Below are 16,240 nucleotides of genomic sequence, written 5' to 3'. Positions count from 1 at the left end.
GGTCGTGGGCTCGGGTCTGATAGGGTTGCATTTCGGCATCGTTGGCATCCTCGCCAATTTGCCGTGCGCAGGCCTTGCATATTGCGGATCATTCTTTTTTGATAAGGCTCGGGACGGTAACCGTTACGGGAAGATGTCAGAGTGCTGACCCCCATCTTTTGCTGTGCAACCATGAGAAAAGGCAGGAATGGGACGAGGACGGTGGTGGTTTAGGAGGGGCGGCGATCGCAGCACCCAAGCGGGAAGCCAGCCCCGGTTTCCTCCCCAGCAACCCCCACTCGTGCGCTCGTGGGATTCCGCGGCACACCTCCCGGCCTCTGCCCCTTGCTGCCCATGCAACATAGGTCGGCTGTCATCTTTGACATGGGACGTGCCGCTCATTGCTGCAGATTGCTTTTTTTATCTACCACACTGCCTTGAGGATGGGCTGGGAAAGTGTTGGCGATCACAGAACGGGCCTCTCTTTGCCTGATCTGCTGCCAATACTGCATATTTCCAAGCCTAAGCAGCTTGCAGTCACACTCTAGCCACTCATGGCAGCTGCATCGTGGCCCATCTCGTCTCCCATGAGGCAGGGATCATCCGGATAGCCCCGGTCGGCTCTCCCGGAACGCCAAACGCCTTGTCCCTTCCTGCACAAGGATGCATGCATTGCGGCGTAGCTAGCTTGCTCGCTTGCCGACCCCCGACTTTGATTGCATTCGACAGCTGATGCGTGGGTTGTTGATATAACACAGCTACCATTGCATATATGCTGCAATGCAGCGATCAAATGCAACCCAAGCACAGCGTGTACATGCCCAACCAGCAGGTTTCAATCATGCGCGCCACGGGTAAGTACAATGTTATCTGCACCGCGATGGCCCGCGCTGGGTGAATGGGTTTAAGATAGAACTTACTCCAGGCTCCGACTGGTCAAGTCCAGCCAGCTACGGTGACTCTTTGCTGCCTGAGCACTCTTTTACGTGCGAGGAACTCTGCTTTCGTTTGGTTCAGCTCTCCCCTCTTGGAACCATATAATATCTCCTCTTTGCGGTCGGGCGGCCCCTCAGCGGAGCCCGCAAATCGATCTGCGACAGCCTCCCAACGACTACCGACGTGCCCTCTTTCCACCTCGACTCGAGCCCTTTGAGACCCCGAGATAGGTGGCGCTCAAACTCGGCCTAGACTGCCGCTGATGTCGGGATTCCCCGAGGTAGACGGCACACGTGTGTTGCTCACGCCGCCGCCGGGGTACATTGTCAACCTCGCCAACCCCCAGAGAAACGGTGACGTGGGGATCTACTGGTGCTATGCAATTGGGAGCGCCCTGGCTCTGATATTTCTCGCGCAAAGGCTGTACACAAGGGTTGTCTTCGATGGCGGCCTCGAATGGGATGATGGTGAGACAGACATACAGTACAACGTCGGTGAATGATTAGCTGACCACAAGCATCAATGGCAGTGTTTCTGGTCTTCTCTTGGGTTCGTGCCGTCCGGCGATAGCATTGCGATTGCAAGCAACAGCTTTTCTGAGAGTCCTGCGAGCTAACACGGCTGCACTCAGGTTTTTGGTCAAGCAACACAGCTGATACTGGTCTGTACGTCAATGTCCCCTCACGCAATCGAATCAGCCGAGCATCTGCTTACCACAACCACACAGACGAGTTTGATGCCGCCATCGAAGGCGTTCATGGCTGGGAGCTACCCATACCAAAATACGAATCCTTTCTCCTGGTATATGCCTGTCCGCTCCATCTTCCGGTCCACTTAATCGTAACGTTGTGCTGACGAGAAACGTGAAGCTCTCCTGGGTCAGCCCTCCGCTCTACGTGCTCGCCGGCAGCTTCGCCAAGATGTCTCTTCTCGTCGTGTTCCTTCGCCTGGCGCCGAGTGGGTGGTTCAAGATCTGTTCATGGGCAACTGTTGGCCTTGTAATGACCCACACGGTCGTGCTCATCTTCGTCATGATCTTCTCCTGCCGACCTGTAAGTAGCCTTCTTCTGCCGGTGCCATGCTAATCTAGCTAAGCCCGGGTCGATAGGTTCGTAAAAGCTGGGACGTCAGCATCCCGGCTACGGAGGGCTCCTGCATTGACGTGGTTAAGCTGTACTTTGCGACAGCCATTGCGAATATCATCACTGATCTGATACTGTTCTTGCTCCCGATCCGCCTGATCTCGCAGCTTCGAATGCCCAAGGTGCAAAAGATTGGCGTCGCCATCATCTTCACGTTCGCTTCTGCGTCTGTCTCGCCACCTCCTTCCAAATCCACATTCCTTTGATACTGATTTTCTGCAGAACTGTAGTCACGTCGATCGTGAGGTGTGCATATCTACCCATGCTCCTGGGCAACGCAGATCAGTCATGGGTCATTGCGCAACCGAGTCTATGGGCGTAAGTTCCCTCTCTCCCACGACTTCCGTAACATCAGACATAATAAAGACTGATCGTTTCCTGTGGCCGCGAAATAGAATCATCGAGGCCAATCTGATCATCATCTGCGGATCGACGCCTACCCTCCGTCGGTTCTTCCGCCATGTCGCCCCCAGCCTCATTGGGGATTCATCGTCTCGTGGCAAGTCGAGCAAGGACACATACCAGCACAACCCTGCCCTGGTGACGTTTGGTCAGATTCCGACCCAGAGAAACTACTATGCCAGGTTCGGTGAGGAGGGGGATGAGATGATGTACGGAATCGGCCACAGCACCAAGATCAATGCCGGACGCAGGGCGGATGATGATGGCATCGCATCGCTTGGGGTCACGAACCGGTCCAACGACGCAAGCAGCGATCGGGCCATCATCACCGAGACAGTCACGGTGTCTGTGGAGTATGACACCAAGTAGTAGTTGGCCTGTGATACTGTTGAGAACGAATGCAGAGTGTACTCTAGATGACAAGGTAGAACACACATAGCCATGATGGGTTCATCGGCTGTTCGCCGCTCCGAGCTCGCTGATGCCCCCAATCATTCTAATTGCTACTTATGGCTATTTGACAGATATGACATTGATTAATTAATTAACCCCCAGCAGGCGTAGACCTTTGGGTATGAGGACCAGAGAAATCACGACCTCGGGATCCGGAATACCGGGTACTCATCCCCTCGTGCGACCGGGATGATGTTAAAAGTAACATAACTGTCGATATTCTCGGGCTCAAGTGCCGTAAAGGCCAGCGCGGCGTTCTTCTGTCTCGTGCTGATCCGGAAGCTGCCGGCGGGCAGAACCACCTCGCGCGTAGACGTTTCCGTCGTCACCGTGTTGAGGACGTGGCCCTCGTACAGGCTGGACCCCAGTTTCGACGACGCCACCGTCATGGCCTCAACGGGGCCCCGGAACTCGTCGTCCAGGGTCTCGACCTCGAGCCCCAGAATCTCGAGGCGCTCGGCGATGTCGGCCCAGCTCCGAGGGATGATATAGGCCTCGGGCCGGGCGCGCGTCAGGTTGGCACGCGAGGGCGTCGTCTCGTACCACGTCACCGGCGCCTGGACCACGTTGCCGTTGCGCTGGTCGATCATGGTGAAGGTGCGGTTGGAGCGGGGGTACGAGTCCGTGACCACGATGTTGTCGTCGCTGTCGATAAATTCGGCAATGGCGCCCTCGACTGTGGAGTAGATGTCGTCGGTCTGGTCTCGGGCCAGCTCGAGGATCGCTTCAATCTTGATCAGCGCCGTCGCGACTCGACGCTGGAAGTGCTGGTTGCCAATCCGGATGCCGCGCATTTCCAGCAGAAACGAGATGGCTTGTGTGAGCCCAACGGCGTTCCGTCCAGTGCGCGCCTCCGTGACCGCCTGAGTCAGTGAGATGGCGGAACCGGGTGTACTGTTGGAAGCGCCCGTCGCGTAGTGTTCCCAGCGCAGGCCGTACGACTCGAGACGGGCGCCCATGGCGGGGATGAAGTGGTCCAGAACCTGGTTGCGGATGGCCTGGTGGATGTTAAGGTTGATGCCGCCCGAGATCAGCGAGTCGGCGCCGTGCTGGTAGTGGCCGCCGTACACCGTCGGGGCCGTGAACTCGTCTACAACGCCAAGAGTCAGTACCTAGTATCAGGAACAGTGATTATCAGAGTGGTGACCTACGCATGTCGATGGAGATGTGGGGGCTGTACTCGCTGACGACGCGCTTGATGCTGCGAGACTGCGCCCGCATCAGCTTGATGTGCTCGCGGTTCGGGTCCAGGTTGACGGCCAGCTGGCGCTGGAAGTAATCCACCCCGTCCACGTTGTACCGCGGCAGGATCTTGATGTCCATCTTCTCGAGGAGCGACTTGGTCCACGTCTGGTTGGCGTCCATCTTGCCCAGGAGCGCCAGGACGGACTGGTCTGCCGCGGGCTCGTTGCCATGGATGGCGCCCTGGAGGTACACCCGGAGCTTGTTCTTTGAGGTGTTGCTGCTATTGGACGGGCTGGGCTGCGATAAGAAGACGTAGGGGATGGTGCGACCTTCTTCCGAGAGGAAGTCGCCGGGTTGGTACTCCATCCAGTCATTCTTTTCCGCCAGGTCTTTGATGAAGGATTCTATCAAATTTTGTTAGCGAGTGTCTCTCAAATAGCTTTGAATGCGGTAACAAACCAAGCTCCGAATGGCCAGTTGGGCCCTCGGTGCCATTCGTAAACCGTTCAGGCACCGACTGCGGATCCAAGAAGGCAGGAGACAGCAGCTCAATATCGACGTCGGGGAAGTTTTGCGCCACCAGCTCGCTGTCCTTGACAGTCGGTAACCAGTTCTCCCCATACTGTAGTCCCGACTGAGGGCCGCCAGACTGTGCCCAGGCAATGGGAAGTACCGAGAGGGCAACCCAGCGAAGGTTGGCAGGGGTGGTTACGAACATCGTGAAATCCTGATGGTGAGGTCAACCGAAGGTGGCACGACAGAGTTGGGCCGTCACAGTAGCGGTCGCCAAATACTGGACAGCATCAACCATTTATACCACCAGAAGTACCCCCAGAAGCAGGCATGATAACGTCGTCGGAATACTTGAAGCGCTATCGGCTCTTTCATGCGATGGCAATCAGCTCCCATCCCATCCCCCGATGAGGAAGGTCTCGAAGAGGGGTGGCGCTTGGTATGGGGAAGTGAGGGGCTGCAGAGAGTTATAGTAACCCAAGCCCCTGGAAAAGTGATCTTGGCATCTTGGTATTTGGAGAATCTCAGGCCAAGATCTGCCGCCAAGACCGCATGACGAGATGAACCGGCAGCTTATCGGGTTGGAATTGGGATGTCACTAGTCTTTGGATCACTGAGTTGTACCTTCACGGGGTTGATATGATGACATCAACGTAGACCAGGTTGAGAATAAGCACTGCATTACTACCAAATCTAACAAAAGCAAGACACCCTTTCGACGTTGGCAGCTCGGCATGCCGACTTTTGGTCGGAGCAAAAATGAAATGCTATCAGCCCTCGACTTTAAACTCACGGTGGACCACTCCCTTCTGGGCAGCGAGATACTTGCTCAAAGCCATGACCGGGAACGCATGATGGTAGAGCGGGTATCCCAGGTAGAGCACCCCCGGGAAGCCGGTGCCGGTGTAGAAGTCGGCCGGCCACGACGCCCCTCCGTTGCCGGACTCGACGGTCTGGTTGCTCACCAGCCACGAGATGCCGCCCTGGATCGCCCGCGACGAGGCGGGGCGGAACAGCAGCAGTGACTGGAGGGCCCAGGCCGTCTGGGCCGCGTTGCTCGGCCCCCCCTCGCCCGGCCATCTTGGGGAACTCGTACGACGCCAAGGTCTCGCCCCAGCCCCCGTCGGCATTCTGGACGGACTCGAACCAGGCCACGGCCGTCTCGAGCGACGCGCACACCTTCGGGTCGGATCGGCCAAAGTGCACCAGCCCGCGAAGCACGTTACCAGTACCATAGATGTAGTTGCTGCCCCAGCGACCCCACCAGGGACCCGTCTTCTCCTGCTCTTTCAGCAGGTAGTCGACAGCACGTGCCGCCGAAGCAGCTAGTCTCGCCTCCATCGGCTCTCCCAGACGTTTGGTCCCATACGACAGCATCAAGCCGAAGCACTCCAAGATGCGACCGGTGACGTCGGCCGTGCTGGGGTCGCACAAGCTGTCCATGTCGCTGAACGGGATCTTGTGCAGCCAGAGCTTGTCGTTGTAGCAGTCGAAGGCGCCCCAGCCGCCGTCGTGATTCTGCATCCCCATGATCCACGTCAACGCGTGGACGCAGGAGTCGGACTCGACGAAGTGGTGGTCTTGTTTGGCAAGCGCCATAACGACGACAGCGGTGTCATCGACATCGGGGTACCATCTGTTGTGATATTGGAAACTCCAACCCCCGGGCTGCTGGCACGGGCTGTAGACGCGCCAGTCGCCTTCGGGGCCCATGAGCTGGCGGCACTGGAGCCACTCGGCGGCCTTGCACATGCGGGGGTCCGAGCCCACCCCGGCGTCGCACATGGAGACGGCCATGAGGGACGTGTCCCACACGGGCGACACAGTGGCCGTCAGTCGCTTGCCACCCTCGTCCTGCACCGCCAGCCGCTCAAGAGCGGAGAGCCCGCGCTTGATCACATCATGATCGAGAGGATACCCCTCCAGAAGCAGGGCCCAAACGCTGCCGTGCATGGGAGGGAAGAACCCGGCCCAGTCTCCCTCGGCCTCTTGGTGTTCCAGCAGCCACTCCACACATCTTGTCAAGGCCGTCCTTCGGGTGGGGAAGTTCCTGAGCCCGCCGGCGAAAGCCAGGACTTTGTCGGCGGCGGTGAAGAAAAGCTGGATCCAATCGCTTTCCCAGAAGAGTTTGGACAGGGGTGGCGCAAAAGGGATGTTCTTGTTCTTCGGGTCTACCCACAGCTCGTCGAGGAAGTCGTTGTCGGAGCTACGGCCGTTTGGCAGGGCGTACAGAGGCTTATGGTGAGCGACGATGAGTACGGGTATCATGGTGCTCCGCGCCCACGACGAGAGGGTGTAGATGTTGAGCGGAGACGACGCCGGCAGGAGGATAAGCTCGGCCGGGATTTGGGGGATGGCGGCCCACGGGAACAGCCCAAAGGTCGCGAGGAAGAAGCGCGTGAAGAACCGGGCCTTGGCAACGCCGCCGCTCTGGATCATAAAGTCCCGCGCCTTGAGCATGGCCTTTTCGTCGGACGAGACGCCGAGGATCTTGAGTGCCAGGTATGCCTCGGTGGTGGTGGAGATGTTGCCGGGCAGTTCGGGCGCCAGGCCCCAAGAGCCGTCTTGTTTCTGGTCTCGGAGCAGCCAGAGCTTGATGGCGTCGCCGTCTGCTTTCAAGTCCAGGCCGACGGCGTATTTGAACATGACGTACTCGGAGGTGAAGGTGGCATCCGACGACGTTTCGGCCACCCAATGGCCGTCTTCCTTTTGTTCGTCGAACGAAAATTGCACCGCCTGTTCCAAGGCTTCTTCGGCCTCTAGGCGAAGTGAGAGGTTCTCCATGTCCATGGTTAAGGAGCGGCTCATTGTGATGGTTCAGGATGAGAGTGGCAGGCTGGCATGATATACGGGTATGCAGTTGGGGGCATTTGGAATGACCGGCAAGTCTAGATGTACTCGGTATCGAGCGTTCTGACTTGAACAGCCACTGGTTGCGCCCGACTTCAACATGCTCGACATATCTGAGGCTTCAAGCCAAGAGAAGCCACCCTTCGTGTACAACTAACAAGCCGGCCAACTTTGGTTCTTAGCTATTGCCGGTCATGCCAAACTCGGGCCGTCTTGGATGTTTCATATTGTGCATATGTAGGCAATGTCGCGCTTGGGGAGTTGGTAGACTTCTGAGGCCGGGTGGCCTGACTCACTCTACACCTTGTTTTGAGCCACCAGAGATTGAAGCTGGTCACATGCCATCCAAAGGCCGCGTCTGCAGATGAGTCTGCAAGTCTGCAGTATATCGGGTATGCAATTTGGTGCAGTAGCCAGAGCTGACAAGTTTCTTTCTTTAGCTACCTCGTGCGGTACGCGGGTCGCACTTGAAGCAGACAAGCGACTGTCCTATGGCTTGCACAACTGCCCCGAAACGCAAAAGCTGACTTTGGCTTTGACTCGGGACAGCCCAATCTCACGGCATCAATCAACAAGATGCTTTCAATTGTGCTGTCTGATATCCACTCGCTCTGTAGTACCGAAGACCATCCGGCTTGGAGGAACCTCCTGAAGGTAAACTGGAGAGGGAACGGCTTGCCGCGGCTGTCGCTCTGCCAGTTGCGATACAGCATTTTGACACTGCAGTGGGAAGTGCTGTGATCGGGTCGGCGGCACGCCAACGTACCTGCAACGGACCGTCGCAGGTGGGACGACTGCTGCAAATGAATGTCATTGATAATAGTGTCCGGTTCATAGGAAGACAGAGTGCGGACAAATTGAGCGAGGGCAAAGCGGTGAGGCCCCCGCCACGAAACACTGCTATTTTCGGCTTGTTGAGATAGCCAAACAAATGTTTTCTACGCGCAAACTCGGCGAACCTTGGAGACGCGTGGTGCCGTCGTGAGGAACGCAGTTGGCATCCGGTATGAGTAGACCGTCCAAATGTTGCGAAATTTGTCAAGTACCCAATCCCTAGCACCACTACCTGATGCATTACTGCACGTAATCATTTGTCTGCAAAGAGCTCGACACACACCGCCTCAGCCAATGCCGCCGTTTTCGAATTTCCGAAAAGCTCGGTTGTGGCCGGATGGGCGTGCGATGGGAACACTATGGACTGACTGCAACCAAGCACGTGCCAGGGCAGGGTTTCACTTTGACGCAAGTTGGCGAGCATATGTTCTGGGTACGGCTTCACAAAACGGACACGACATCAGGACCCGTGCGACAGATCAGCAGCACGTCAAGTAGAGAACAAACGTCATTCATCCCCTAAAGAAAAAGATATATTCCTCGCGACGAGCCCCCGCGTCGCGATGCGTTCCGTCACGGCCTCCGTCACAGCGTCCGTTATCCGGTCCGAGACAGCGCTGGCCACGACCTCGGCGATTTCCTCTTCTTGCTCGCGGCAGTACTGCACCTCGCCGTCCACCCGCTCCAGGTCGTCGCGCTGCAGCGCCATCTCCAGCTCCAGCTCCTCCACCCGACCGTTCGCGCGTTCGGCCGCCTGTCGCACCGCCCCAATGTCCGCCTCGCACTCGCGAATCCGATCCTTTTGTTGCCGGTTGTCCGCAAGCAGCTCGTCGATCTGGCGGGCTTGCGCCTGGACGAGCATCTCCAAGAGGGTGAGCCGTTGAAGCATTGCCGAGGATTCGGTCGCGGGTTCGAGTCGGGGTGGAGAAGCGCGCAGGTCGGGCTTCTTGACCTGCAGCCCGGCGTCCGCGAAGGCCGAAGCCTCGCTGCAGGTGCTGCTGGTGCTGCGACGATGCCGCTGCCGCTTCGTGCCCTGAGATTCCGACTTGGCTACGCAAGGTTAGATATTTCAAATTGGGATGGAGGAAGCATGGCTGAACGTACTCGAGATGGGGGGCATAGGCGGCCCTGGACCCAGCTCATCGTATCGCGGCGGCGGCAAACTGTCGTGGTCTTCCTCGGCCGAGGGGTGTACTGGTGATGGAGGGTCTGGATATTGGTCCAGCCATCGACAACCCCCCGACCCGCCAAAAAGTCGGAATGTCTCGGTGTACGGCGGCAGCGGCACGCCACGGCCAGCAGCCAGCAACGAGCACAAGTGCTGCAGGTGGGATCGCGACGCTTCATCGTCGGCCATGTAGATGGAAAGCTGAGTGGCGCGGGCCAGCGATCGGAGGGCGTCGAGGACTTGGCCAGAGGCACGGCTTCTTGCGCGCAGCGGAGATGGGGTGTTGCTGGGGATGATGAGGCGCACAGGCTCGCTGAGCACCATGGAAAGCCGCGCCAGCCGGCCCGGCATCTTGGCTCGTACCGCATCGGGGACATCGATATCGTTGCTGTATGCCGGTGACTGGATCTGGTTCGGATGGATGTGGACGTGGACGGGCGCGTGGACAAAGATTCCCTTCAACTTGAGGGGAACGGACAGTTGAAGGAAAACGCCCGTAGGCTCGTCTTTGCGATCGGCGTCAATCTGTACTGGACTCGTTTGGGCTTCAAATACAATGCGTGCATCAGAGGGATCAGGCGTGGTCAAAAATGAGGAGGACGCTTCGTGGTTTGTTTCGGACCACTGCAGGGCTACGCGGGAAATCTTCAAAGATGGATGGGAACTCGGGTTCGACGACATGTTGGCGGCACCTAGATCTGGTCAGTTTCCAAGAGCGGACGCGTCACCACTTACCACTGGCTTCGCTGCCGTTGTAGATTGAAATCAAATGGACGAATAAATGCGCGCGCGCGCGCACTTGGCCTCGCCGGCGCAATGCAACGCAACAGCGGTCGCGATGCAACAACAGAAAGGCGCCGGGTTCGACGGGTGGCGATCTGCCGAGCTCCTCTCCTTGCCGCGCAAGCGCAGCCGAGATGGACGAGGAGACGAGAGACCCCTTCCCAGTGCCCTAGCCTTCCACAAGTGGTGTCGAGCAGGAGACTGCAAGACGCGACCGGTGGGTAGAACCAGTAGAAAATGGCACTGGTCGTGAAGTACAGGCGCCCGACTGCTGTGCACCCAACGTGTTAATTGATGGTCGGCGAGGCGGTGCGGCGATGATGATGATGAAAAGTTGCGTGAGATGGTGGTGGTGGTAGTGGTGGTGGTGGAGATTTGAAGTTGATGAGTGATCAATTGACTTGCTCGCTTCTTTGATTGCTATGGGGAAGGAAGCCTTTGGGAGGCTGGTGGCTGGTGCCTAAGCTGTTGGTTTAAGCGGTGGTCGGTGCGTATCACGTGATGTCCCCGACTGTATCGTCTCGCCCCACCACAATCCAGCTGCTGCTTGGCAGCTCCAACTGTTCCAGGGGACTCACTCCATTGTCAGATTGTTCCCAACCCAGTTTTACTGGCGAGATCCACGTCCAAACGAGTGAGTAATTGCTTTTCGAAGCCCAGATACTGCAGTCGGTAAGTTTACGATTTCGGGCCGCCTTGTCTTCAAGATGTTTCGCAATATTCTGGATCGGGGAATTGGTTGCACCGTCACCTAAACTGCCTGAGTTCTCAGAAACTTGCTGCTAGCTTGAGTTTAGCCACGGGGGTTCCAGTCTCTGAGCTAGCGATTGTTAGTGCACCACGCTCCCTAGCGGGCGCCTAGGGAAATGCTGTGAAAACGGCTTCTTCGCCAACTACATCTTCCAACCAGTAGATGCTCTCCATTGATGAACGGTTGATTGAATTACCCATGGATCTTCTCAAGAAGTGGCTTACTCGTATTCTTATTCAATGACAGGCAATCTACACAAACCATGCCTAATCCCAACTGCTTCCTCCTGCTTGAGTTCCGTCGGACTTGATGCCTTCTCGCCGTGCGGCATTGGCGACGTGTGTGGAATTGGCTACAGTGGAATCGCACCCAGAATTCAAGATCAGGATTCAATTGGCGCTCCCATCGATGACGTACGACACTGCTTCGAGTCTGTGATGTAAAGGCGCAATTGCCATTTCCACCTCTACTTGTACATGTTATCCGTATGGTATGCCGGCGTCTGCGGCGGCTTCAAGGACGGGACCACAGAGTGCGAAGACTACTGCAAGTGCTTGATGGGTGTTGATGTGTCAGGTATTGATTTCTAAATAGCTACTTGTATGTACACAAGTGATTGTCCTCACCCCAGTTGCCGAGATTGCGGAAATCGCTGTTGATACAACAATTATACATGCTATGTGTTTGTCTAGGTCTCCTTCCTTGAGCCTAGAGAATAGTGATTGCCATGGACCTCAGATCTCGTCCTCACTGCCGCTTTCGTGCGTCTCGATATAATCGGCCCCGGAAGTGGCCTTTGCTTGTCAAAGGTTCTGCGCATATCCTATTGATAATTAGTAAACGTGACCATGACCGTTCATGAATGATGAACTTACAGGGCGAGCCCATCCCAGTACCACCAGTCTGTGTCCTTCCAGCTGTACTGGTCGGTCCTCCAGAGGCAGCGGGCTGCCCCCAGATGGAGGGAAGCCTGGGGGGCAGCCGCCACCTGCACCGTTTCGTCAGAGAGAATTGGGTGTAGTGGGGGTGGGGGAGTCGGGTTGTACGAACCTCGCTCGATTGTCTGTGAGGAGTGTTGCTCTTCCGCTGGTGAGTTGTGCTTCTCACTTCTCACTTGTCAGTTGAAGCAAAGTTCGGGATTGCATGAGACGGATTACTTACGGTGGGGAGCTTTCTTCTTCAAGCCCACTGAGGTTGACCAGGAGCCGGAGCCAGCCACCTGAGGTGATGTTGGGGCTGGCCCCGGCGGCTGTGGCGACGCTAGAGGAGTTGCGATGCTCTGGCCAACCCCGGCGGGGTCCCCAGACCAAGCAGGCAGAGATCTCGTGTGTGTGTGTGGGAGGTGCTCAAGTCGAGGTTGTAGGATTGGAAGAAGGGTGGTCAGTGTCTTGGTATTGGCAGAGAGATGGGAAGAGTTGGATGTCAAGGCTTACCTTTGCAGGTGTGCCCATGCCTTCTGGCTGTTGCAACGACGTGCGGAGCTCAAATGGCAAACAGTTGCAGTCAATCAATCGAGCCATCCTCCTTCTACGTTGGTGCCTTGGGCCTGCAACTTGGCTCTTGGTCTGATATGTGACACGCCCCACAACGAGAAATGTCAAACACAACTCGAGGGAAGGTGCCTGGCCGCCTTTCGCAAGCCTAGCAATGGAAACTGTTGGATTGTGCTAGGCGCCCACGGGCCGGTGGTTGCCTGCCAGCCTCCCGCACTGGACTCAACAGGCAATTTGCTTTGATCTGGTCACCAAGGTGCCTGCGACTTGGTGCTTGTTTTCCTTCACCACAACAGGGCCACTCCTCCTTCATCACTCTCATCAGAACACTGCACACAAACCTCGCCATCTGCGCGGATCCCAGAAGACCCCAACTACGCCCGACAAACCGCAAGACTTCTGTCAAGCCTAAGTCAGGCGCCTGTAACTCCCCATCTGCGTGCAGCTGCCGCTGTCCTCGTCTGACGCTGCCAGAAACACTAACAGCCCTGTGATCCGGTGGCAATTGCGAGAATGACTGGGCCTCCCCTTCGCCGAGCATGGAGCCAAGGCAAGTGATATTCCCGCTGCTTCGCCCGGCTTCGTCCACACTGCTAATTTTCCCGTCTCGAGCAGTGAAGAGGCTCCGGCCTGCCAGACATGCCTTGCTAATCTTAGCCCGAAATTGTGGCTTTCCCAGAACCAAGCATGCATCGCGTCGTGCAGATGGACAACCAGTGCAACGCCAACGCCCCCTGAGTGTACCCCCCGAGTGTTTAATACATCATGCCCGGTCAACCGACCACCCTTCCAGTGCAAAGTCTCCAGCTAGGAGCAACACCATGGGAAAGTATTTCACCATTGGGTCCTCCACCTTCATATCAGTCGACCATGCCTAACTTAGATGCGTATCGCCTGAGGGTTGTTAAACATGTCACAGAGTAGTTCACAAAGCATGTGGGGGTCAGTTCCAATGGGTGGGGAAGGGGATTGTTTTCCATGGAGGCCCAATAAGGGAAAGTAAACCTATGTCCAGAGAATCACAGATGAAAGAACCCAACATACGGGCAACTTAGACTCGCCACAATCTCCAGCAATCCACTCGAGATCCATGACGCGGTCAAAGAAGTTGATCATGGATATGCCAACCTCGTTGATAAATGGCCATGGAAACCAGATAAGCCCATACACTAGACCAGCGTGTCATTAACAGCCCAGTCAACAAGAACCCTGGAAGCCCAGATAAACCAGACACAAATAGACGGAACCAGCCAAGTGTGGCTTCCTCCCACACGACGGATAAACCCTGGAAAAACCAGGAACTGTATCCAAAAGACTGGCTCCCATCTTCCCGGCGAGACATGGACTGAGCCAGATACGCAAAACAGGCGACGAGAACCACCACCACCACGAGGGAGCTTGGAAAGGTTGGACTTTTCATCATACATGGCATCAGCTTTTCGCTTGGGGGCCTTGGGATTCTTGCCATAGTGATCGATGCTACGCTGAAGCTTGGCAGAGTTCAAGCGAGGCACCATGGCATTCACACTATGTCGTTATCTGTTCCTATTTATTCATAAAGCAGAGTGAAGGGGCAGTTGGCTATGCCGCGGCCACACATGCACCGAATCGGCCTCTAGACTCGTTAAATCTCTAAACTTCAATTGCCTGGTGACTGATGTGACATCGATTGAAGGGGCTGGATACTACCGACCCAGCTTGACATGCGCCAGGGCACTCGAGGGAGCTCTGGGAAGAAGACTATCGCGAACGGGGCTAATATGGCTGAGGGATATGAATTCGGTGATTGTGAGACTGACACTATAGCCATCAGCATCCACTGCATGCTATATTCGTTAACGGAAACTAGCTCGTCCTGTCTCGAGGCCAGAGGGCAATGTTACTAAGACTTGACGTACGCGCTTGCACGACTGGAGTTTCCGAAAAGGAGCAGGATCACCTGCAGAGGATCCGATAGCTCCGAACGGCCCCTATTCTGATAATTCCCGAATCCAGGAATTTTTTGCCAGCCATCCACTGACATCACATCAAGTCACATATAGGATCAAGCATACGAAAGGTCGGTGGGTTGCCAGTTCTCTTGCTGGTCTTATACAGTTCTCTTGCTGTATTTGCAGTTCTCATGCTGCAATAAAAAAAACGCCCCTTTCCCTGTAGAAACGTCCTTGCCGGAACCCCCTTGCCAGACCCCCCCTTGCCAAACCACCCCCTTTCCATATCAATAATGATAACAAACAAAAACAAAACAGGCCGGCCATGCCCCTTTTCATTTCGTAAAAAACAAACAAACAAAGCAACAAAACAACACCCAAACTACTGGTTCCAGTTGTTGACCGCCTGCGACGTAAAAATCTTATCCGAATTTGAATCGGAATCGTCGTCGTCGTCGTCGTCGTCGCCACGCCGGTTTCGCACGGCGGGCCGCACGAACTCACGACGGCCGACGGCCGCCAGCAAATCGCCCGAAAGGCCCGGTTGCGTCCGGTTCTGGTTCTGCTGGGCGGGGGGGCGCTGCGACTTCATTGATGGTGCTCGGGCGGACCCCGGGCGGCGGTTGACCTTGTCGAGTGTGAACCCGACAAAGGAGTAGTCGAGGGCCGGGCCCAGGGGCTGGCCAAGCTTGTACTGTTGCTTCTGCTGCTCTGTGAGCGAGCAGAGCGCCAAAAGCCCGGCACACGCGAACACGGCCTGCACGAGCATGAATGTCAGCAACTGGCACCTAAAAGGGGGTGCCCTGAAAGGGGGTTCCCTGGGGTATACATACGTCGTTGCCAGCGTTGTGGCCCAGGTCCTTGAACTTGGCGTCCGCGCAGCGGATGCCCAAAGAGGCGAGGAAGTTGCCGGCGCCGGGGAGCTGCCTATTGCCGAAAAAATCGACAACGGCGGGGTGCTTCTGCAAGTCGAAACGCTGGACTTGGTTGGCCCTATTACATGTCAGTCAGTTGTTCCATCTCGATTTGAATAAACGCTATATACTAATCAATAGTAAGCAGTGGAATCACTGGAATAATCAAGAGATCCAATGTAGTTATGACATCTCTGCTGTGGAATAACATGATGTATCTAGGGTAATGAGTGGGTTGAAGCAAATACAAGGTGTGAACCGGATCGATGGTCAAGGACGGCTTCCCGGCTTTTCAACCGTGAACCTTATAGTTACAGTGGCTTCGCACGCTATTAAAGTAAGACTAAGTGTCCTAAGCAGTGGGTACCCTATCATATAGTATGCTCAGAGCCGTAGTACGATTCCATAAATTTTACCCGTGCGGCGTGGGGCAGCCGGAAAAGCAGGGGTAGGATTCCATGTCGAAATAGGAGTAGGATTCTATGCCCCGTACGGTATAGGGTAGATATGGAACCGTAATACGATTCTATACCGGAATAGGAGTAGCATTTTATAGGTAAGATTCCATATTCCGTATAATGGGGTAAACATAGAACCGTAATACGGTTTTATACCGGAAATAAGAATCGAATTCTATAAATAAGATTCTATAAATATAATTCTTAGAACCGGACTTCGATTTTATAAATAAAATTCTATATATAGAAACCGTTAACTTAATTTTAAAACATCGTTTTTTTAAGCTAAATAAAGGTTAAAAAAAAAAATTAATAAAGAAAAAAAAAGTTCGTCCGGTTTAAAATAATTTTTTAATATTTTTTTTAAAAAAAAAAATTTAAAATTTTTTCGATCGAAGAAATTTATTTCGAATATTTTTTCGATCGAAGAAATTTATTTCGAATATTT

General features: G+C 55.3%; 7 protein-coding genes across 7 annotated transcripts; 1 reads left to right on the top strand and 6 right to left on the bottom strand.

Moving 5' to 3' along the window:
- Nucleotides 1-1,177: 1,177 nt before the first annotated feature.
- On the top strand, nt 1,178-2,828 carry PG985_011480 (uncharacterized protein; the record flags this gene model as incomplete). The annotated part of the gene is made up of 8 exons (XM_066831247.1): nt 1,178-1,382; nt 1,445-1,464; nt 1,547-1,580; nt 1,643-1,716; nt 1,785-1,967; nt 2,024-2,223; nt 2,280-2,375; nt 2,453-2,828. 8 exons carry the CDS (start codon nt 1,178-1,180, stop codon nt 2,826-2,828), a joined length of 1,188 nt encoding a protein of 395 aa, XP_066679297.1.
- Nucleotides 2,829-3,049: 221 nt separating this feature from the next.
- PG985_011479 (uncharacterized protein) lies at nt 3,050-4,815 on the bottom strand (the record flags this gene model as incomplete). The annotated part of the gene is made up of 3 exons (XM_066831246.1): nt 3,050-4,002; nt 4,064-4,501; nt 4,557-4,815. The coding sequence occupies 3 exons, from the start codon at nt 4,813-4,815 to the stop codon at nt 3,050-3,052; spliced, it is 1,650 nt and encodes a 549-aa protein (XP_066679296.1).
- Nucleotides 4,816-5,399: 584 nt separating this feature from the next.
- On the bottom strand, nt 5,400-7,400 carry PG985_011478 (terpene cyclase; the record flags this gene model as incomplete). Its single annotated transcript, XM_066831245.1, has 1 exon — nt 5,400-7,400. One exon carries the CDS (start codon nt 7,398-7,400, stop codon nt 5,400-5,402), a length of 2,001 nt encoding a protein of 666 aa, XP_066679295.1.
- Nucleotides 7,401-8,802: 1,402 nt separating this feature from the next.
- Nucleotides 8,803-10,143, bottom strand: PG985_011477 (uncharacterized protein; the record flags this gene model as incomplete). The annotated part of the gene is made up of 2 exons (XM_066831244.1): nt 8,803-9,344; nt 9,399-10,143. 2 exons carry the CDS (start codon nt 10,141-10,143, stop codon nt 8,803-8,805), a joined length of 1,287 nt encoding a protein of 428 aa, XP_066679294.1.
- A 1,600-nt stretch (nt 10,144-11,743) lies between these two features.
- PG985_011476 (uncharacterized protein) lies at nt 11,744-12,447 on the bottom strand (the record flags this gene model as incomplete). The annotated part of the gene is made up of 4 exons (XM_066831243.1): nt 11,744-11,819; nt 11,872-12,109; nt 12,158-12,383; nt 12,430-12,447. 4 exons carry the CDS (start codon nt 12,445-12,447, stop codon nt 11,744-11,746), a joined length of 558 nt encoding a protein of 185 aa, XP_066679293.1.
- Nucleotides 12,448-13,658: 1,211 nt separating this feature from the next.
- PG985_011475 (uncharacterized protein) lies at nt 13,659-14,006 on the bottom strand (the record flags this gene model as incomplete). The annotated part of the gene is made up of 1 exon (XM_066831242.1): nt 13,659-14,006. One exon carries the CDS (start codon nt 14,004-14,006, stop codon nt 13,659-13,661), a length of 348 nt encoding a protein of 115 aa, XP_066679292.1.
- Nucleotides 14,007-14,802: 796 nt separating this feature from the next.
- PG985_011474 (uncharacterized protein) lies at nt 14,803-15,794 on the bottom strand (the record flags this gene model as incomplete). The annotated part of the gene is made up of 3 exons (XM_066831241.1): nt 14,803-15,177; nt 15,254-15,413; nt 15,751-15,794. 3 exons carry the CDS (start codon nt 15,792-15,794, stop codon nt 14,803-14,805), a joined length of 579 nt encoding a protein of 192 aa, XP_066679291.1.
- Nucleotides 15,795-16,240: the final 446 nt, after the last annotated feature.

Source organism: Apiospora marii (genome assembly GCF_038362585.1).
Source record: "Apiospora marii strain CBS 49790 chromosome Unknown utg000009l_segment0_segment0, whole genome shotgun sequence".
Classification (NCBI taxonomy): Eukaryota; Fungi; Ascomycota; class Sordariomycetes; order Amphisphaeriales; family Apiosporaceae; genus Apiospora; species Apiospora marii.
This window is presented reverse-complemented; position numbering and strand designations above follow the sequence as displayed.